The sequence below is a fragment of the Melospiza georgiana genome, chromosome 3 (genome assembly GCF_028018845.1).
Source record: "Melospiza georgiana isolate bMelGeo1 chromosome 3, bMelGeo1.pri, whole genome shotgun sequence".
Lineage (NCBI taxonomy): Eukaryota > Metazoa > Chordata > Aves > Passeriformes > Passerellidae > Melospiza > Melospiza georgiana.
This window is the reverse complement of record NC_080432.1, coordinates 16,488,926-16,511,562: the sequence shown is the minus strand read 5'-3', so window position 1 is coordinate 16,511,562 and position 22,637 is coordinate 16,488,926. Positions and strand designations below refer to the sequence as shown.

At 42.1% G+C, this 22,637-nt stretch overlaps 1 protein-coding gene across 4 annotated transcripts in view; it reads right to left on the bottom strand.

Moving 5' to 3' along the window:
* The window catches only part of RIN2 (Ras and Rab interactor 2), a 61,707-nt gene that overhangs the window by 8,073 nt on the left and 30,997 nt on the right, over positions 1 to 22,637 (bottom strand). For all 4 annotated transcript variants that reach the window (XM_058021515.1, XM_058021513.1, XM_058021514.1 and 1 more), the window contains 6 exons: positions 17,967 to 18,159; positions 17,272 to 17,383; positions 15,465 to 15,537; positions 13,413 to 13,504; positions 9,049 to 10,191; positions 1,483 to 1,788 (listed from right to left, as the gene is read on the bottom strand). In XM_058021515.1, coding sequence (XP_057877498.1) covers positions 1,483 to 1,788; positions 9,049 to 10,191; positions 13,413 to 13,504; positions 15,465 to 15,537; positions 17,272 to 17,383; positions 17,967 to 18,159 — 1,919 coding nt within the window. The remainder of the gene's footprint in view (positions 1 to 1,482; positions 1,789 to 9,048; positions 10,192 to 13,412; positions 13,505 to 15,464; positions 15,538 to 17,271; positions 17,384 to 17,966; positions 18,160 to 22,637) is intronic.

The following is a 22,637-nucleotide window of genomic DNA, read 5'->3' as shown; positions in this document are numbered from 1 at the left end:
AGTGCCATTACAGTATTTAGGTTTCAAAGGTGCTTTTGGGTTCTTACTACAGCGCAGAAATAGATGTCATTTCTGTTCCAAAAGCATGACAGAAAGTGTCCAAATGAGAACAGTCAGTGGCACAGCAAGCCAAAAATACTGGATTAGAGGCTGCTTTTCTCCAACCATTAAGATAAAACATTGTAGTTGTCATATTGCAGACATGCTATTGAATTACAATAGCTAAATATACAGTGTTACCTCTATTACAATTTGCAGAAAAATACTCATTTAGAATCAATGTTAAATTCAAGGCTCACAGGACAGCCTTTCTGCCAGACAACTTCAAAAGCCTACACTTAAGGAAAGCTGCTCTTTTTCAGTTGTTTCACATCTGTAGGATGTGTAGGATCTGTAGGGCTCTCTGCCTGGAATGAGGTAAAACAAAGCCCTGTTTTGCAAAGTTATCAGTGGTGAACTAAGAAGTGGTGTCCTGCTGCTTTTGGTGTTGAATTATGCTAAACCCAGTCTGACTCATCAACCCCAAAGTTAAACAGCCTGACAGTGATGTGGCAGATAGAGTAAGGTATCCTCATCTAAAAACACAGAGGCTGACACAGCTGCCATGGAGATATCTGGCTGACAGTCAATCAGTTTGTACTCTGAAAGTCCAGTCCTGCTTTCAAACAGCAGGATCTTCTAATATTTCCCTTCTGGGAGTGTGTGTGGACAGTCCTCCCTTGGGTGGGAACACCCCTGACAGCCACTCCTGGAGGAACAAAAGAGATTTGACCCCCCTGGTTAAGAAACATCAATCTCTACTCAGTAATTGTTTTGGGTCTTTTTGGTAGCTTTAATATAATTTCTTTATTCTAATTGTTTTGATATAGTGCATTATACTATACTAGATTATACTACTCTAGTATAATCTAGTATAGTATAATGCACTATATCAAAACAGTGTAGTTTTTATTTCTACACTGTGTAGTAGATAATTTAGATGAAGATATTTTTGTTCTAATAATTTATCATAATAAAGAATTCATTTTTATATGACTATATGTGGTTTGTCATCCTTAATCTTGTTAGGACCAAGTTGTACAAAGGTTCAATCCCACCTCTGTAATTCCTTGGATTTTAAACCATTGACAAAGTCTGGGCTAGGACTGAATCCAGCTGCACCCAGGCTCCTCTCTGAGGAGTTCAGAAATCATGAGGGTCCCTCCTGCACCATGGGAGGGCTTCTCTAATCAGCTTTGCCTGAAGCTCACACTCCACCCATGACAACAACTCTGCTTCAGACTGAGTTTTTAAGATCTGCAGACAGATAGTCCAGAGACAGCAGGTCAGAAGCAAAGAGCAAGAATTCCTCTCAAAAGGGCAAGGAGAAGCTGCAAGAGCTTCAGCAGCAGAGCTGTCTGCAGAATGAGCTGGGCTGATTCCTCTGAAAGACAACATCAGGTATGAGATATCAGTGAACCTGAGCCACCAGAAGCACCATACCTGAGTTATTCTCCATAACAGTGTAAATCAATTTGCAAACTCTCAGCAGCAGCATGACTTTCTTCTCAGGTGAATACATCTTCTGCATAGTCATGAACTTGACTTTAATCTTTTCAACGTCCACAAAGTCTGGTGTTGGGACAAACACACCCAGTTCCTGAGGATTCCTCTGCCTCACCAGCTGCAGGTTTTCCTTCAGTTGTTTCCAGGAACCATCTGTGGTATGAAACTCTTTCAACATCGCTTCAATGTGACCCTTCAGAGGCTTCAGAATGCACTTATGCATGGCCTTCTCCAGCACAACATCTGCAACAGGAAAACACAAATCCAGCTGACTTCCCCCTCTAAAGCAGAGCCAGCATTAACACAACCATTCCCTGAAGAGACCCTGTTGAGCAAAACTTACTTTCTAAGGCCCATTTATTACACAAGCTGAGTTTCCAGATGTTTGTTAACATGAAAACAGGAGGCAGAGCAGAATCTGTATTGAATTGTCATTTCTGGCAATGTGGTAAATAAAAAAACCCACACCCACACAGACAGAATACAGATAGTTAAAAACAAAAACAAGCTGTGGGTCTATTAAAGTTTTTCTTCTGTGGCTTGGAAGTCTGCAAGTTTTATTTTACTTTACGTTTAGACTTTAACTCACAAACTTAATGTGAAACACAGTCAAAATCATAATTTTTGTCTCTTTTGGCATTAAAGCCTGTTCTTTTTGCATAGTTTCCATTGGAAACTATAACTCAACAAAGATTTCCTAAAACTTGGCACAACTTTGTCAGGATCTTTATGAAGCTGGGCAGAATACAGGCTTTAAACTATAAATGAAAACCAAGCTGTATTTTTCCAGCTTCAGATTTCATCACACAAGCTTATATACAGCTTTGTCATCAAGTTTGAAGTTCTTTGGCAATTGTATGCACATAGCACAGTAACTACTAACTTCAGGACTTATTTTTAATTCTTGTTCTACTCCAGTTTTTCTGTAACCCTCATTCTCCATTTTCATAGTATGGACTGTGCCAACAGAGAAAGCTCTTTGCTCAACACTTCTACTTTAAAAGCTAATTTCCTTTCTCAGCATCCTTATGGCAAGACAGCTGACATTAGTTCTTAAGTTATTTGTGCCATGGTGGGGAATGTTCCTGTGCCATCAGAGTGGGGCAGTTCCAGAGCCTGGAGCAGGCAGATGGACCAGAGGAGCACAAGGACAGAGAGCACACAGAGGAGAGGCTCTGTCACTGCCAGGTCACAAATTAGCAGTGGACATTCTTGTGAGTAACAGTGACTCATTACAGCTTCATTAAACCTCATGCCCATCCCAGGTTCTTTGCCTGTACTTCTGTGGGTTTTTTTAGACTACAGTCTCTTTCTTTTCTCCCTACTCTCCCTCCCTTTTGTTTTGTTGCTTTTTTAATCACGTACTATTTCTAAGGCTTGGTATTTACACAGACACACACACGCCCTCCAACAAGCATTATTCTGCTTTCTTGCTTTTTTCTTTCATTTATCATATTCTTCTGTCCAGCCCTTTTTCCTTTTGGGTCTCCATCCCTCTCTTTCCCATATAAACACCCTTCACACACACATTTCTCATCCTATGGTGCCCTGACTTCATATGTAGCATTTTTTCTGCGTTTGTCAGTAAAAGCACTAGAAAAAGCATGATCAGTCTGAGACAGGTTCTTGGTGGCTTCTCACACAGCAGCCAGGGCTGGATCCAGCTTCCCACCAGACCAGAGCCATCAATTAGCAACCTTAGCAAGTGGCAACACTTCAAATGACTGATCCTTACCTATTGTACTTGGTAGAGCCACACAATCAGCACCAAACCAGCCAGGTAAACAGAAGCATCATTCTTCTGCACAGAGACAGAAACTGCCTCTCCCTGCCATCAAAACAATCCTCAGGGCTCACGGGGCACAAACAATTGCAGAAACAATTTTCCACCAAGAAAAACCCATGAGTCTCACCCACAGGTACATTGGCTAGCTAAATTTCTATTCTAGAGTATACTAATAATTCCTTGCTATCTTCACTGATGACTATTTTTTTGGCAACTCAGCTTACTTTATTTCTACAACCTGATTTTTTCAAATAGGAAAAACAACTGCTTTGCTTGTAAGAGGAACACCTCTGCACTGTGCATTCCAAGCACCTGGGATTGTTTATTAAAGCACTTGGTGCTGCTAAACATCATGCAAAGTGAGAGAGCTCTGTCCCCATGAAAGCTGAACTCTTCCACTGGAAGAGTGGTGAATATTGAGCACAAACCATCCTTCATCTCAGTAAAGAGGGGTCATCACAACATCTGTTCACAGGAGCCCCTGGAAACTCAGTGTGTTTCTGGATGTGACTGATGCTGTACAGGAACAGGAGGCAGAAGCAGGGCTTGCCCAGATCCCACAGGAACTGGATGCTGCTGGGAGACAAAATTCCTCCCCAGAGCTGCAGTCCTTGGCTGTGCTCCTTGGATGCTCAGGGTTTCTGCCCTCAACCCTTCCAAAGGCAGTGCCACTTCCACAGATGAACCATGCAGATTTTTACAGCTGTGCAAGATGGCAAGGAGGTTTCTTTCACATTTGCTATTTTGTCACAAGATCCAAAATCTGTAATCCAATTTCCAGTGCCTGGAAATTGCTTTGAAATTTACTCCATCACATTTCCACAGCTTCCATGGAAACTTGAAATAATTCTGAAGCAGCACAGAGGAAGGGATCATGTAACTCACGGCTGTGCTCAAAGCTCCACACAGGCACAACAAAACAAAGAAAAAGCCATAACAAACAAAAATCCTTCAAACCACACACAAAAACCCCTCAAAACAACACCCAACCTTTTCTTCTCCTTTATAAATTCTTGGCACACATGTGAGAACCACTGAGTTCTGCCCTCAAATGAAAAAGTGGCAAAATCAAACAAGCTGGTGAGGCTAACAGCAACAAGATTGAGAAGGGCTGTTTTTTTAATGGTCAACAATAATACCCATATGTATCCTAACAAATACAAAGCTGGCAAAAAAATTATATTATTATTAAAGTCTGGTAGGACAGCACTTCTTGTGATTTGAATATTAGAACAATATTCAGTGTCATGGCACCTCTGAGCATTTTTGGGGCCAGACCACCCAGCACCATCCATTCCTTTTCTCCAGCACTGTTGCTTCTGGCTGCTTTCACAGAAAGGTGTTTTGGGGTTAGATCCCACAAACCAATTTTCAGCCAGCAACAATTTTCATTCTTTAACTTCTAATGGCCACAAAAAAGTATATGAAGGTTTCCCAAGCAAATAATTTTCTAAGTTGTGAATTGAGGACTTATTTTTTACCTTAACATCTCTGTATATTTTTAAGATCCAAATCAGCAAAAAAACTTGTTTATTTCAGATGCATGTTTTCAAATATCCTCCCAGGATGCTTACAACTCCAAAACCAAAACAGATAATTTGTTTTTAACTGAATATAATATCAGCTGAACACTGTGTATCGTTCCTGAAATGCTTATAATTAGCCTGTAGCCTCAAAATGGGAACTGGAAGTGCTTTGATAAATGAATTGTAAAGGCCAGCCAGCTAGTTTCGTTGTAACTTGTGGAAACACATCTGTATCCTGTGCTGACATGCTATTTTTGTTTTGCTGCCAACCACACAAAGTCTGCATCTAGACAAGACAACAGATTAGTCATTGCCAGTGTCCTTACACAGCCTCCTTACAGCCCTCACTTCCTCAAACTCTAGGCACGCTCTCACCTTTTCTGTTTTCCTCCTACCTACCAACTATTGCTGACATGACTGTCACATTCCAGTCCCCCAATTTACACTCAAGCCCTGTTCACCATGGCCAAACCACTGACCAGGGCAATCAGAGTCAGCAGCAGACTGAGTGAGCCTGAGAGCCACCACAAAAAGGCACAGTCCTGCACAGGTCACACTGCCTGGGAGCTGAAAGCACAAAGTTCCTTTGGAATACCACAGAGAGATGGCCAAGCATCCATTTCTTGGTGGGTGCAGACATGGTAATCTCCTCCACAGGACCAGGACTTGACAGCAAGACCTCACACAACTCACATTATATTCTTTGATAATCACACAACCCTGAAAACAGAAGTGGCTGATCTACAGGCAGTGGTGGCAGAGACCCAGCAACTAGGGATGAAAGGTAATCCTCCCCTCATCTGAACTACAGAAAAAACACACAAAAAATCACACTGTTATCTGTGCTAGGTGTGCTCTGCTTTAAGGAGCTCTGAGTTACTTAAAACTCATGTTGTAGCTGTGTGGTAAGCACATGTCTTCTCCTGAAGTAGCAGGAAAGAAAAGAAGCAGGGGAAAAGTCACAAAGGAAATCCAAGGGATGGTCAGAAACAGAACCTGGTCCCTGCCTCTGCTCAGTGCTTTCGCCACTGCTTCCTGCTTGCCCTGTCCTTTCACTGCTGTGGTGAAAGGAGGGGCACTGAGGGACGTGTTTGTGAGACTGAGCACAACATGAAAAGATGCAACAACGAAGGACAGGACACCAGGACAAATGTACAAGCACCTAAAAAAGTAACACAGTGAAAAAAACAGCTGGCATGAGTTTCTCAAGCAGAAATAGTGACATACCATTCCAGCTCCTTTAGGAGGTAACTGGATTAGTAAAGAAGAGGGGATCTGGGGTGGGCTGCTGCTTAACCTTTTTAAGACCTAATTTAGGTTTAATTCTGTGCACCTTCCATATAAACAAACCAGGGAAATACTGTCTTGCTGTAATAACCATAAGCAGCATGCACTAACAGGTGCACAGAACACTGCACTGAGAGCCCAAGTATCCATGGCTGAGTGTCAAACAAGACAGACATTGGAGAAGGGGTACCATGGGAGCCTGTCCTGGGCTCCAGTTAATTTGTATGCCCAGCTCAGTCTGCCTGAAACTCCTCTGTACAGACCCAAGGACCTTAAATAAGGCATGGACTGCCAGTAAGAGACCAGCACATTCTCCCCAAGCTTCTTTAACACTCAGCATTTAAATATCCCTTCCATATTAGAAATACCAAAACAAGTAATAGAAGGATGTGTTTAGGGACATTCCCACGTGATCAGTTAGTACCTTACTGACAAGTGGTTTAAACCAGTAATTTCTTGGTTCAGGGCCAGATTTGGGCACTGAGACTGAAGTTGTTTAGATGTCAGATGTTAGATCCCACTTGGCAAAGTGACAGCATTCAACTTGACTCCATTCTGTTCAAAGCCAGGAAAAGATGAAAAGACAAAAACTCTCAAACATTTGCTGATCAAGCAGCTCTGGACTGTCAGGGTCTCCTCAGACCAGTCTTTATTCTGTGGATACAAATTGAGGTGTGGATGCCTTTTAAAAAAATTAATTACATTAATTCTTAAACAATAAAGAACCATGTGCCTTACTCTTGATTCTGTGCCAACACTGGGAGTCCCATTGCTTCAGAGAGGGCTAACAGCCTACAGTGCTAAGGTTGGGAGGCACCTGTCAGGACTAAAAACCCTGAAGGATATTCTCCCAGTGATTTTGCAGAAGCTTAACAATTTTCCCTATCTGGGAAGCTTAAAAGATCTGCTGCAGAAGTCTTTTGCTTGCTAGAGTCCATGATGCAGTTCTAGAAGAAAAGCCACGTGATCAAAAAGATCATTATGGAGACACTGAATGAAGTTCCAAACACTGAGGGTTTCACCAAACCTGTGGGAGCTGTTGCAGCACCAACTGAAGTTCAGGAGACAAAAGAGGATTAAAGCAAGGGCTGAATGAGTCAGAAAGGAGGAGCATTATCCCAGAAGCAAACATCCAGCACCAGGCTGACACGCTGGAGGAAAAAACTGCACCATGGAAGTGAGAACAGATGAGAGAGGATTAACAACCACTCACAAAGTTACAATTTGGGCTGCAATTACATACTGAAATAGTCAAGGAAAACTGTGGACAACAGGCAGGACTCTACTTCATAAAAAGCTCTCCATAGGGATGACTGAATTTTGCTGTCACATAGTTATCTCCTTAGATCAGCAACATCTGATGCTCCTGATCCACTGCAGTTGTTTGCTGGCTCAAGCCAAAGGCAGTAGATGATTCAAAAGCAAGTTCTTTTTTTGTTTAAACCAGCCCACTTTATAAATTAATTGTGTTTAGTCACATGATCAAAACCAGACTTTCTGTCGCTGAAGAAAACCAGGGCAGTTTTAGTTGTTATACCTGACACCTTATGCTGCTCCGAAGTCTGAAACAGTTAATAGCAGACAACATTTTTTCCAGTCTTGGGAGACCCACAGTCCCATTAAACCACACCCTTGTGAATTGAAAACTACATAACAAACTAGGCTTTCACAAAATTACAACCAAACTCCATCTGTATTGCTTTGTCAAACATCCAGCACTCTACAGAAATGCAGGCAAAAATGCACCTCCATCCCCTGCTTAATTTGGTGCTTTTTCTTCCATGAAACACCCACCTAACAGTCTATATTATTACAGTGAGAATATTACATGTCTTTGAGTCTGAATACTGGGGGTACTTTTCACATTTCTCTATTTGCCTTAGCAGCCCTTGTGACTTTTGCTTGACTTTGTGTAAATGAAGCTGAGGTTACATGAGAATACTTCATCTTGGTCAAGGACAGACAGAATGTCAATATAAAATTACCCTCAAGTCCCAGGGAAGGAAGTGTCTGCCAATTTTGCACTGAGCCAACTGTTGGGACACTGGGGTAGGGAGAAAAACAAACAAATTAGGACTGAAGTGAGCTCACAAGGAAAGTATTCTGCCCTGAGGCGTGTTTACCTCTTAAATGTGGCTTACAGGCTCTTTTACAAATACTGCTCAGACTCTGCAAGAGAGGCAGCGAGATTTATGCAGCAACAACCATTTCACTTTTTTGGATACACAAATCTCTCTCTCCTTTTAAAACATATAGCTCATCCATAACCACTCACAAACACATCTAACAGAGAAGTACAGAAAACTACAGAAAACAACAGCCCCTTCTGTCTCCTTCACATGTTTATTTTCTGAAACTCTTACATATCTTTTTATTTAGTTTCAAGTGCAGGGATAGTACAGCTTTGTTAAAAGTGACTAAGAATGTCTGGAGGAATCAGATTTATTTCAAAACTAAGTTGTCATAAAATGTCATTGGTTTTGAATAAATTTTAGTTCTACAGCTACAGTCCATATGGTCAGATTTGGCAGTTTTAGACCAAACATTGAGAACTGTCAATCCAATTCAGAGAAAAACACGTGTGCCAGCAAATAAAGGGTTCTCTATTGTCAACAGTAAAGCAGGTAAAAAAAGTAATAATCACAGATAAAAAAGTCCACATTGTACCTATTTTAAGGATAACTTCTTATGAACAACTTCATAGTGCAATCATTCCAAGCCGACAGAGTGATTTGGGGTGGGGAATGGAGGGAAAGGTTGTTTTAAGACTCAAATACTCCGTGGTTCAAGCTCTACTAGCCAAGTTAGCCCCACCTTTCTGAACTGGACAAAGACTATCACTTATTATAAACACAGATTCCACATTTTCACCTTCCCCCCAAAACACAGGACAGTGTTTCTTACCTATTTGGTCTTCAGGAATCAGTGATTCGATTGGGGGATCGAGTTCAGAGCTTTGGGACAAGTAGTTCTTGACTTGGGTCATGAACTGACGAATTGTTTGCAGCATGTCAGTGCTGGAAACATGGCACTCCTTGTTTTCTTGCAGAAAGCTGACATAGTCCTGCACTAAGCATCCAAAATAGGTACGTTTGTCCCGGGACAACTCTGCAATTTTCTTAATCATCCTCTTCTCGGGGGTCATGAAGGAACTGAAAACTCCACTGACTTTCCGTAGCTGAGATTTCACAATCTTGGGGAGAACGAACGAACTGCTTCTTTTCTTCTTGGGCTTTAGAGGGGGTGCCATGCTCTCCTGGTCACTCTCCCCCTCAAAGTCCTCCAGGCTGCTGTTGGTGTCCCCCTCATAGCCGAAAAGCGGCATGCTCCGATCGAAGTCCAGCGAGTCGGACGAGGAGGTGGAAATGCTCATGTCGCTCAGTCTCTGCCGGCCTCCATTCCACGGGATGTGTGACTCAGAGATGGCAGCCGGAGTCTTTTTGGGAGCCGCTGGAGCCGGCTGGGGCAGGGCTGGCGGGGATTCACGCGGAGGAGCAGCCGGGGCCGCCTCGGGCAGGCACGCGGAGGCGCGGGGCCGGAGCGCGGCCGCGCTCCTGGAGGCCCCGTCTGCCTCGGAGCACAGCGCCTGCTTCTTCAGCCGAGGAGGCGGAATCGGGGTGGGCTTGTTCTGCAGCAAATCCGAGCCCCTCTCCTTCTTGTGGCTGAGTGTTTCTGGCATGCTCGCCTGCTTTATAGTCCTGGAAATCTGCGGGCTCGTCAGGGTGCTATTAATAGCAGGAGGTGGCGGCCGGGGCGGGGGGGAGCGAGCCCTCGCTGTGCCATTCACGTCTGGAGTTCTGGGGCTCTGCCTTTTCAGACTTCCACTGACATCCTGGCTGTGCACTTTTAAGAAGAGGGGATTAATGAAACACAGCGCTCCGTTGGTCTGGCTGCACTCCAGCTCCGAGGGCGTTCTGGTTCGTATAGAATGCACTCCATTTATAAGGCAGAGCTGGCGCGAGTCTTTGCGAGCACTGTCCAAAGGCACAGGCCTACAGGGAGGTGAAGGATCCGGGGGTTTGCTGTTAGCCAGGGAGCTCCAAAAGTCTGAAAATCATCATTGCATTAACGTAAGAATGCTAAACACCATGCAGATGGATTTCAGAACATTCAACTCAACAACACCAGTTTAAAATATCGAGAAATTTAGGCAAGATTTTATTAATTAAAAGGGGAAAAATATTCAAGTGAACTTCTTAAAGTACCACCAGACATAACTGTATGCTACATTACTGGGGCTGCTCTTACTCATTTATAAATACCATGACCAATGCATAGCTCCCAAACAGCCCACTAAGCTTAAAATTAAACTGAGAATCAAAGAAAGGAATGGAGACTGTAACAGAATACTTTTTACTGGCTTGAGACTGAAATGAACACAAACTTCTCACCAGCATCTCACTCAGGAGAAATAAAGCAAGATTCTCAGCTAGTATTAATAAGCTCACTTCATTAAAGACAATAATTAAGGTGATTTACACCAGATAAAGGCCACTTCCAGAAACTCTACAAGTACCTTGCTTCAGTTTCTTTTCACAGTGAACACAGAAACTACACGTGACAAGGCAGCTCCCATTTTGCTGTGGTGGATGCACACATCACCTTCAGCAAGGCAGACCAAGCATTCCAGTGTCTAATAAAGGTCCTGGCCTGCTGCCCTGCCTTTGCTGTGGGGTCAGTTTGCCTGAGAAAACAGACTGCAGTGACACATAAAGAGACCCACGTGCAGTTCCACAGCAGTGGCATGGAAAACCTATGCTACACCAGCAAATTGCAGCTGCAGCCTCTGCACTTATCCCAGACAAGTGTCAGCATGTTTGTGCAACCAAGGCACTGCTAACGAGCACCGGTGCCTGAAGGTATGAAGATTGAAACCAGATGTGCCCTGGAAGGCAGAAATCATGCTGAAATATGGGCAGAGTACCAGAGGAGGGAGATTTAGCTAAAATTTGCCAATCTTGACACTGTCCTTTTCCCATAGCGTGTCAAGATGGCTCACTGGAAGCAACAGAGCAATAATATCTGAGCCCAAGGGCACAAATGCCAAGCATCCAGAACAGGTCCATGCCCAAGAGCCATGTCCTGCCTGTGGGGCAGAGGACAGAAAACAGCCCCTGGTGACAGGCCACAGCCAGAGAATGTCTACAGGCACAGGCATGCTTCTCTGCATAGTTATGCCATGTTGCTGGTGTTCTCAGCTTCATGACTTCACATCCTGCCTGTGGATCTCTCAGTGCCTGTGCCTGGCATGTGGCTGCTGCAAACACACGTGATGTAAGCACTGCTGCAGGTGAAACACGAGGGAGACTGAGAGAGAATCATATGTCCAGCACATGAAACCTTGCAGGTTGGCAACAGCCTTGAAATCTTTACCAGAGGTTCCTCCTGATGTGGTTTGCTGGGCTATTGACTTGTGTTGTGCAGCTCTCCCTCTGAACCTACTGCACAAGAGAGCTCTGACAGGGGATACAGCCCTGTGTTCACACATCACGGGGTTTTGTGCTTAGGTGCTCCTCAAAGAAAACTCACACTTAACAGGAAGGGCTGTTGGGAGTATTTAGGCCTCTCTTGAGTCCACAGCATCAAAAGGTTGACTTTTCTGGTGTGCTCTCCATCAAAATCTCCACTTTCTAGCCTGGTTTTAACTCATGGAAACTGTGATCTGGTGTGTATCAGGTAATTGATCCCAAATACAGCAACCACACAGACACCGATCCATCAGCTTTCAAATCTAGTAGCTACAGAAAAAATGCAGAGACTGCTCAAGAGCAAGACTAATTCTGCAGCAAGCAGGCCACAGAGCTCTGGGGTACTGGTGACAAAGTGTGGTTAGCCTGGAGAGCTTGATCAACATTACCATTATCATCCCCTCTGCAGAGACTCACCTCATGCTACTTTAAGGCTTCCATGTGTCACTGGGAGACTGTTTTCATTACACTGTATCCCAGTCAGACCTTTTACTTTCTTTTTCCCATCTAAACATTGACCCTCAATAGTACCATATTTGCTTCCATTCCCATGATAACCCAAAGTTTCGCCTGATTACCTAAACTTACAGATGAGCAGTGCAGAAGTAATTTCTCTCCTGTCTAAAACAAACCCTTTAATTGCATTGCTACTGCAGCAAACCAAAATGCAAAGCACTGCAATACATCCCTGTGTATGGCTGTACTGCAAAGTCCCACCAGACACTTCAAGAGATCCTCAGCTCACTGATTTAGAGAGGATCCTTTTCAAAATCAAAGATTATTTAAAAATCTACTGCAAAAAAGGTTGCTGAGAGTCAACCTTCCCTTCCTGGAGAAGGAAATGAAGCCACTCAGCACTTTGCTCAAGGCAGAGCTGCTTAATGATTCATCTGGGTGGTGCCCAAGTTTCAAATCCCAGGAGGCTTTGCATCCATCTCCTCTGAGCTCAAGGTGTGCTTTACAATGGCTCTGCATCCATCTCCTCTGAGCTCTAGGTATGCTTTACCTTTGCATCCATCTCCTCTGAGCTCAAGGTATGCTTTACAATGGCTCTGCATCCATCTCCCCTGAGCTCAAGGTATGCTTTACCTTTGCATCCATCTCCTCTGAGCTCAAGGTATGCTTTACCTTTGCATCCATCTCCCCTGAGCTCAAGGTATGCTTTACAATGAGCCTGTGTTTGGCTGAAGCAACCAAGTGATGCAAGGACACTCTTGCATTGTCTTCCGGTATTTTAAAAATTTCACCAAACCTCTGCCCATGGACACATTCTACACCATCATATATACACTCCTCATTTTCTAAATATGCCACTTCACTGAGGCTCTGATCTCCAAATTCACCATTTTAACTTTTCATGTCAATATGAACAGAAGTTTTATCAACAGGGGACCTCAGTTCCTACACTCTCCTCACAATAAATTATAAAGCCAGTGCTTTACATAGCCTCACACAGCCAGTGCTTTGTGAGCATGCAGACAATGTTGGGTCTTGGAGCAGAAGCCACATCAATCTCTGTGTGGGGAATGTACCTTGCTTTGCCCAAGGACTGCCCAGAGAGGGAAGAGAAGAAGGAAGAAAGAAACAGCACTAACCAAAATATCACAGAAGGCACAGAAGGAAGGAAGAGCACCACTCCTTGGCCAGAAGAAGGTCTGGCCTTCCCAAATAAGAGAAACTGCTTTTCTAAACAAAATTTGTATCATCACTAACCAATATGAACTATTTACCGATACAGATTATTTCTTCAATGTTACAGGTGTGCTACAGGGAAAGACATCTGTGTAGGGAATTACTTACTCAGTCCAAGCTGAGCAATCTCTTCAAGTTCAGCTTCTGTCTTTGCTGCAGAAATTGCATGAGGCAACTTCAGTGTGAATGGAAGGACATCCCTGTTTCCAAAGAGAAAAATTATGGTTTTCAGCATCATCCATAGTTTGAAAAGCTTTTTTTTAAACACTGGCAGTGTCTGATTTCTGATTATCTTATTTTTGAGCTGTGTCAGGTAGCAAGATTCTTAAACACACAGCACAGTTAAACATTACATTACCAACCCCAAAGCTCCTTTACATTGCAGAGGGGTGTGAAGGGCAAATGACAGCCAAGTACCCAGGACTTTCCCTAGGATCATTTCCACAGAGCCATCCAGAATTTTCTGCCTTTCCAACAGAAGCTTTTACACCTGATCTTCTACAAGCAGATCAGTGAGATGCAAACTTGTTACATGCCCTTAACACTTCAAAAAAGCTTCTCACTTTCTGAGTAAACTGTTGACTGTTATTCCAGTTTTCAGAATAAGAATTTTATTCTAACTAAATGCTGCTAAACAGCAACATCTGTAGTAGAAGTACCCATAGAATTAAGACTAAATGAGAATCCTACACAACATGAATTTTGGTTTTAAGGTTGTGAACAAGCCAACCATCTGCTATAGCACAGATAGATAGTGGGTCTTTATCACATAAATACTCTCTATGTTGCAGGTTAGCTTCTTGAAAAAACAGGATCTCAGAATTCCACTCACACTCAAGCCAAGCATATGCCACAAGAGTGATACACTAGATAAAAAGTATTTGAAAGGCACTTTACATGGTACCACAGAAAATCCAGAGTCCAGATCATCAACATGGCTGCAATTCAAAAATAGGTAAACCCTCATAAAAACTGCTTGGCTACCTCCTGCAAGAAATTCCATCTGGTTTTAGAAAATCCTCCTGGATTTTCTGTGATGTACCAAATGGTACTGTCTCTTTCTCACAATAGCTACCTATCTGCCTCCTTTAGTCTATACAAAGCAATATTGAACCTTCAGTGAAAGAAAATGGATAGACTAATGCATGAAATCTCTGTTTGCTGAATGATCCTGTACGTACTTAGAGGATTTACCAGAGCCTCTCAAGTGGGCAGGACTGAAAGGATGACAAGATAAAAATATCTCATAATTAAACTACATTTAAACACATTTTCAGCTCATTTCTCTTCTGAGTTCTGACCAATTACCCATGTGGTATCAATGCTGCTTTTATTACATGCACATACAGCTCAGCTAAACAAAGGCTGTAGGAAAGAGGTCTAAGATGCTTCTCCTCCACAAACAAAACCAGCAAGCACAGCACCCAAGAGCATCCCACACCAGAAATCATCACATGGTCAGCATGAACTGCCAGCCTTGATGCAGTAAAAGGACAGAGACTATCACAGCTGCCTCTTTCCTTCAGAAAATGTGCACTGGGGCAGTTCGATTGTGTCTTGTCTGTGTATGTAAAAGGCTCCAGCATCAGTCTGGAAATTTTCACACTAAACTGAAGTCAAATTGAAAATAAAGGATAAAAACACCAGCTACTTTTTTTCTGCATACCTGGAAAACAAGTTTGGTAACCATAAACTGCAAAGCTGACAAGGCTGTTTTTGTCATTCACCATTTAAACTGACATCTCCCAGTTCTCCATATTCTATATATCTGGCATTTTTCCATTATGCCCCAAAAATTCTTCTCACCAGCAATTCCAAGAAATGGACTTTGCAAGCCAGTTTATGATTGCTTTTAAATGAGCTACAGAGCACTTAAGAAAGCATCACAAGATATCAGCTAAAGTAAAGTTCAGCTTGGCAGCACCTCACAGCTGGGTGAGTAAAATCACATCAACCTCCCAATAATCAATATGAAGTAAGACAGAGACACTTGCTTCCAAGACTCATCTCTGATTTCTACCACTACCTTCTAAGGCTATCCAGGAATATTCACAGATTGGCAACATAAATAGCATCAACAGCTGAAACAACTTCTCAAAACTTTTTTTTTAAATTATTTTCTTTCTAGCAGATGTGGCTTGGAACACAGCACCATCTTACCTGCTAATACAGTAGAAAGCAATGAGTCTGAACAAATCAGCAAAACTTATTGCAGACCCTTCCAAGGAAAATGCTGCAAAGAAAGTTACAAGAAACAATCACACATTAATACATTGTTTCTCAAAACAATTTAATAAAATATATCTTAGATTATAGCATGAAGTTAATAAGTTTTAACCATCAAACTAGCTACTATTTGATTAAGAGAAAACAACTCTGTGGAGAAGTACATATTCCTGCTGAAGGCATTTTCAAGAATATACTGATAATCTTGGTGGCTGGTCTGCTTTTGTATTCCAAGGATATAGTCTAATTCCTGTAAAACAGATTAAGTGTGATGAGGCCTCCACAATGTTTTGCTAACAGACAACAAATCAATAACTGATGCTTTGTTCGCCCAGTGTACTAATATACCTAATTTTAAATGCCTTATTTCCACCTCTTGAATTCTATTCTATCACTTGTCTTCACCCTAGGAGGGTAGAACATAAAGGGAGATAAATTTTCATTCACTTTTAACCTGAAAATGCTTAAAAACTCTGACAGCTGTTGCATGCCACTGCCTTGCAAAAGGGAAGAGGAAGACTGGAACAGTGCCTTTCATTTTTCCCCACTTGATACCATTGTTTCTTATTGTTACAAATACTTGTTCTCAGTAATAATGATATTACCTCAGCCTCTCTCTAAGCTCACAAATCAAGCAGAAGAAGCTCCTAGACTGAAACCATCCAGATCTTTTACCTCTGGTGCAAAACCTCAGCTGTGACAAATGCCTAAAACCGTCAGTAAATATCTCCCCCTTGTGGAAGAATTTTGTTCATAAAAGACAGTACATAATTCTTTTCTAGATGGTAATTTCAAGCCTATAAACACAGCCTTAGACCACACTTACATCAGCTATTACTGACAACTTTCTCTTTGCCTTGCCTTACTTGTAACTGGAACTAAAACCACATAGAATTAACTTTTTGTTCCTGGGTGCAGCGGGGGGAGAGATAAAAAAAGGAAAACCTCAACTAAAATTATGTCAGGTTACAAATAGAAATAGAAGTTAACTACAGACTCTCTGTTTCAGGAATGATTAACTGCAACTTTTGCTAATTTTCTTCAGTTTTCTCGTTCTTGTTAAAATGAAATATTTGCTCCGCTTGCAGTTTCAGCACCACATACACTCACCAGCTGCAGCTTCCTTTTTTTCATTCCTAAATCTCAAACTTATTTTTCACACTTTCCCTTCTAAAGATATGAGGGCATTATTGGTTCAAAACAATTTGGAGTGTTAACATTTGCTCATTTCTACTAAAAAAAGAAAGAACAGATATAGTTTGAATTAAAGAGAGAAATCATTGATCTATTGCAACAGAAACAGTTCTAACAGGTTAAAATCCATTTAGCTATCACACACATAAATATCAAACAACCAAAAAAAACCCCAACAACAAAAACAAACCCAACAACCCATCCCACACCTCAGTTCAGAGAGCTCATGACAAAGCTGCATTCAAGAACATTTCATTGAAAGCAGACAGGATTACAGACCATGTTTCTACAAAAGACTAGAAGTTTCTAAGAATATAACTACCCATAAAAATAAATGAATACTGGATTCATCAAGGTACACAGTGGAAACATTCCAGTTGAAGCAGTTTGACCCACTCCCAGAGCCCACCTCAGAGAGCAGCCCATGACATTATTCGCATGACTTTGGGTATCCCCTACTGTGGGTTTCAGCATTGCAATTGCTCCTGCATCCTATGGGGAAAAAGTACCTGAGGAACAGCTGAAAAGTGTTTAACTCACAACTTACTGTATGTACTTTCCTTTATGGCAAATTCTTTCAGGCAGGACCCACAGTCACTGGACACACGCAGAGAGATGACTTTCCTCTGCAGCCTTGCAGACTTCCTAACCAGAAATATCTGTTGTGGGGAAGGCAGAAGGACATGGTATTAGCTTCATCACAGATGGCAGAATAAATACAGATCATACACAAAAAAGAACCACAACAATCCCATGATGTCTGCTATAAAACATGCTGTAATTTTACTTGGTCATTACTGTATTGGGTCCAACACCTGGGTATAAAATTGTCACAGACATCTTTTATGAAAAATCCCTTCCTTAGGATTTTTCCTCCTGAGAAGCTGAGAGGCCTCAGGAACAAAATGTAAACAATGATTATCTGCTGCTGTGGAATGCAACAGGTGCATCTGTGATTAGTCCATCTTAGATGTTTGTAATTAATGGCAAATCACAGTCAGCTGGCTCAGACAGAGAGCTGAGCCACAAACCTTTGTTATCATTCTTTCTTTTTCTATTCTTAGCTAGCCTATAGTTTTAATGTAATATATATCATAAAATAATAAATCAAGCCTTCTGAAACATGGAGTCAGATCTTTGTCTCTTCCCTCATCCTAAGAGCCCCTGTGAACACCGTCACATAAAATGGCAGCATAACATTTGGGAAAAGCATGTCCTTAAAGAAATTGAGATTCTTCTTACCCCAGGAGGCTGTGTCTGCAAAATTTCCAAGGCTTCAGCATCGTTCAGACCAAGCTGCAGCCACACAGAGTGGGTATGGAGGAGCTTGTCCAATATGCTCAGCTTGTTGGATAGGCTGTCGTATCCAGAGTCCCGGGGGCAGCTTTTGACATCATTTTTTTCAGGAGAGATATTATCCATATCCTTGATTAGACTGTGGAAAATTTAGAAAAAAGAATTAGACATGTTAACCTCTTATGAACAATCACTTGGGTCAGTGAACAGAATTACCACAAAGCTCATGTGCTGCTGACACTCTGGGCTGGTACTTCTCCTAGTAAGAATTCTTTTATTTATCATACACAAAAATTCTATTTAAAGGTTCTCAGTTCAAAGCCAGCTTGAAGATAACCCTTAGCATTCTTCTGTGAGGTTGGAGAAATTCAGCCATCACTTCAGGTACACTTGTATGTGCAGATGTGATTGAGAGAACATTTCACTTGCCTTCTTTGCTGTGCTAATATATGGAAAAACTTCTCTTCAATGATATTTATGCAATTCAAACACTTTTATTGGAAGATTGTTTGCTAATGCTGCAACCCACAGAAATCTTGCTATCTGATGCCTGCCAGAAAAATCTGTTCAATACTCTGACAATGGAGCAGCCCACTACCTATTGGTGACCACTGCAGACACAAGAACTTTGTCTGTTTGGAGGGATTATTGTCACAACACAAGTCCACAAACCAGCATCACTTCACCTTATGCCCAGACTACTGCTCTGTTGCCTTCACAGCTGCATATTCATCTTTGCTCCCCTCTGCTAAGACGTCACAGTGGGAGAAGGTGAGAAAGAGATGAGAAAGAAACAAGAAAAAAAGTTAAACCCCCAAATAATCCTCCCTAAGGCACAGCATAAAAAATATGTCATAAGTGGCAGTCACTTCTTATCACACTCCTGCTAAGTTCTGTAAATATTTACTTTTTTTCATTTTTGCCATGAAAGGTTCTTACCTCACATTTTAATACTACTCTTTCCAGGATCAGAAACAAGTAAGGAATTGTATAGTTATGTTCCAAATTCCTTTGGCTGTGGATTGACTGCTACGTAAATAAAAATAAAGGCTGAGCTAAGTGTGAATGTGGCAAGATAATGTAAGGTTGAAATTTATTTGGAGCAGGGCATCTAAACTTACTGCTACATTCAGTAATGAAGTAGAGTTCTTGGAGGCTGCAGATTCTTGTTATTAAAAATCCAAATAAACAGAATACTTGGAGAACTCCTTTTGTTATGCAGAGCTTCACCACCACCCATATAGCACAGAACACCCAGTACAAGTGCACGTGTTGCTGGCTCAAATTCCTCATTTTTGAGCTAGAAGTACATCCTGCGGTTCTCCCCATGCTAGAAATCACTATGAAGCAGTTATTCTGGTAACAGCTTCCTGTTGATAAAATGCAGGAACAGACAAGAAGCACCCTGCAGAGGATGTGTTCCCCTTGCAGACCTTTTCTGCAGCAGGAGAGGACAACACAGCTCCACCTCCCCACTGCACACTGTGCAGCTCTCCTGAATTCCCTGCTTTGGACAGGCTCTAAGCATCACTAACAGCATTTACCACCCTCATTATGCCAGCTCCTGTTCCCTCAGCAAGCAGGGACAGAGTTCACATGCCCAGGAGCACTGAATACTTTTCAAAACAAACAAAAAGCTTCTCTGCCCCCTCTGCAAAAAACATCACACCAAAGAAAATAAGCTGAACCAAATTAAAACCCACCAACCAAACAACAGAAAAAAACCTAAACTACCAAACTGCTTTCTTCTAGCTTTGTTCAGCAACTTGCAGAATCTCTGCAGAGGGCAAGCAAGGAAAGTAAATGGGGAAGAGAACTTTCACTGTATGATCTGATAAGAGCAGGCAAAATCATCCGACATTTCATTACCTGGATCAATTACCACTAGCAGTGTTTGCCTATTTATTTTTTCCTCTTTCTGTTTGCTTATTTATGATGTGATACTTTTCAGATTTCCAAGGCATCTCAAATGCAGATGATTTCCTCCCCTGCCCACAAACATCAGAAGCTTTTACTAACAGCCAGTATGCCTTGAAGGGATACAAAACACACAGAAACACACTGGGTGCAGGAGGGAAGTGCTTTTTACATCAGTCATGAGTGGGTCTGAAACTGCCTCAGTAGGAATACTGGCTTCCCTTTTCAACCAGTCCCAGCAGAGCCTAGTGTTGCAATGAAGGAATCTCCAAGCAATCAAATAATGAACCACAAAAGTGTTTTCCTGAGCTGTAGCTCCAGTAACTACTGCTCAGAAATTCCCCACTCACCCTCAGTGCCAGTGAGCTGCATTACAAACCACAGGGAGCTGTGGCAAAGTACAGGTTATACACCAGTGCTGGCTGCAAGCTTAGACAGATACAAATCATTTCCACTCCCCTTGGTCAGGAGGTGAAAACCAAATATGCTGCAAGGGGGAATATATCCAAGAGGGAAAGTGTTTTTCCTGCTAAAGACAGCTACCTCACATTCAAGAGGTGTGTGACTGGGATGAGCTAGAATGCTAGCATTGCTTGATACCACAAAACAACCCAAAGCTGTCAAGAGTTTGCACTTAGAGGTCTTAGGGTCACAATGTTCCTCTTTGCTATGACTGGCTTTGTGCTGTCCCACACCCCCTAGACCACCATAAACTTGAAGGGGAGCTGTGGCATTCATGTTTTCTGAAAAATCCCTTCGCCCAGGATCTTTCTCCTGGGAAGCTTAGAAGCCTCAGAGAAAAAAGGAAAACAATAATTATGTCATTTGCTTCTCCTGTGTTGTGCTCCTTTGGAATGTGTTTGGAGATTGTTTCATTGATTTCTGGTGTGAGTTGTTTTCACTCTTTGGCCAATCAAGGCCAAGCTGTGTTGAGACTCTGGAAAGAGTCACGAGTTTTCATTATTATCTTTTAGCATTCTGTAAGTATCCTTTCTGTATTCTTTAATATATTATAGTTTAGTATTCTTTAATATCATATATTATCATAAAATAATAAATTAGCCTTCGGAGAGCAGATTTCTGCCACTCCTAAACACTAACGGTTCAAACAGCACCAATGCAACTCGGATAAACCAGCACTAGAATGTTATTGCAATCTGTGGTGAGGTAAACAGGAATATGAAACACTTTTTAAAAATTCTTTTCTTTTCCCAAATGATAAAGAAGGAGGCAGAGAGAAACATCTAACCTGGTAAACTCTGGGAAAAGCACACCTTGGATAAAACACATCTGGCAAATGACATTTAATCTACAAGAAGTCACTTCCCAAGGCCTGAGGGCAAATGCAGTAAAAAAACCCCACTGCTCTGTTTTGACAGTCTATTTGCAGTGGTCTAGCACTACTGAGCATCATATTTCCAGTTTACTTTTTTGTTCTTAAAATAATTTTAATGAATGATCTGGGCATTAGACATACAGTCAAACCCTGACACATGGGAGTTCTCAAAACTCGTTACGTGTTAAATAGTTAGACTAAAATTATTTGGGACTGGGATGTGTGTGGAACTACTCTGGAAACAATTGCATGGAAAGAATAACCATTTGAATTTATGAGCAACAGATTAACTCATGTACTGAACAAGAATAAGAAGTTCCTGTAACCTAAATGCTAGGAAAATATGCTCACAAATTATGTATATTATGCAACAACTAAATTCCTCTCCTGGTTTTACTTTCGGGTTGGAGGATGCTTGGTTGGTTGGTTTGTGTTGTTTGTTTGGGAGTTTGAAAAAGAAAAAAAAGATTCCTGATAAAAGACAATCTGATCAGGTCACAGCAAACTCAAAATCAAAACACAAATCAGCCTTAATGAATGGTGTGCTTTAATTCAGGGCTGCTACACAGTTCCTCCTCAGTGGGAAAGGTAGGCTTAAACACTGCTCACAAAGAACTAAAGAAAACACATGACTCATGCAAGTTTCCTTAGATTTGACAAAACCCATAAACACGTGGGAAGTACAGAGAGGTCACTGCCAAGATAAACAATGCAGTGCTGCATCCTGATTAGACTCAGCCCACAGTAAAAACTACAAGGATCAGGCTCAAGCTTTTAACCAGGATGATCCCTTGGTCATGATGTGAACCTTGCTCCAGTCCCACAACAGTTAACCACCTCACAGTTTGACTATTTTCCTGGATTTCTGTAAATCCAACAGCTCTTTATCACCCAGCCCAGTCTCTACAGTGATACTGAGCATCAGCTGGAGGGGCAGAGAGCCACCCCTAACTTCCTCCTGCATCCCATTGCAGCCAAAAGGACAAGACAAGGCAGCTGGGAAGGAGGTTTCTGGATACTTGCCAGCCTGTCAGCAATAGCAGAAATTATTCTCTGTGCTGGACAGAAGATGGCTCTGCTGAAGTGGAAAAGAGCAGTGTGAGGGCTCTGCAGGCAGGACACAAGGCAGGGAGCAAAGCTCTGCCCTGCTCCTTCCACAGGAACAGAACAGGAAGGGAACGAGCTGCTGCAGCTGCCACCAGCAGCAAAGCATCCCTGAACTATTCCACAGTGCCCTGGGAAGTGCTCTGGAGCTTTACAGCCTTCCCTCCAGGACAGCAGGAAAATCTGGCCCCTCATGGACATTCACAGAGATGTGCAGAGGGCCTGGGGTCACCTAAAAGATCTAAAAGATCATCCAGGTG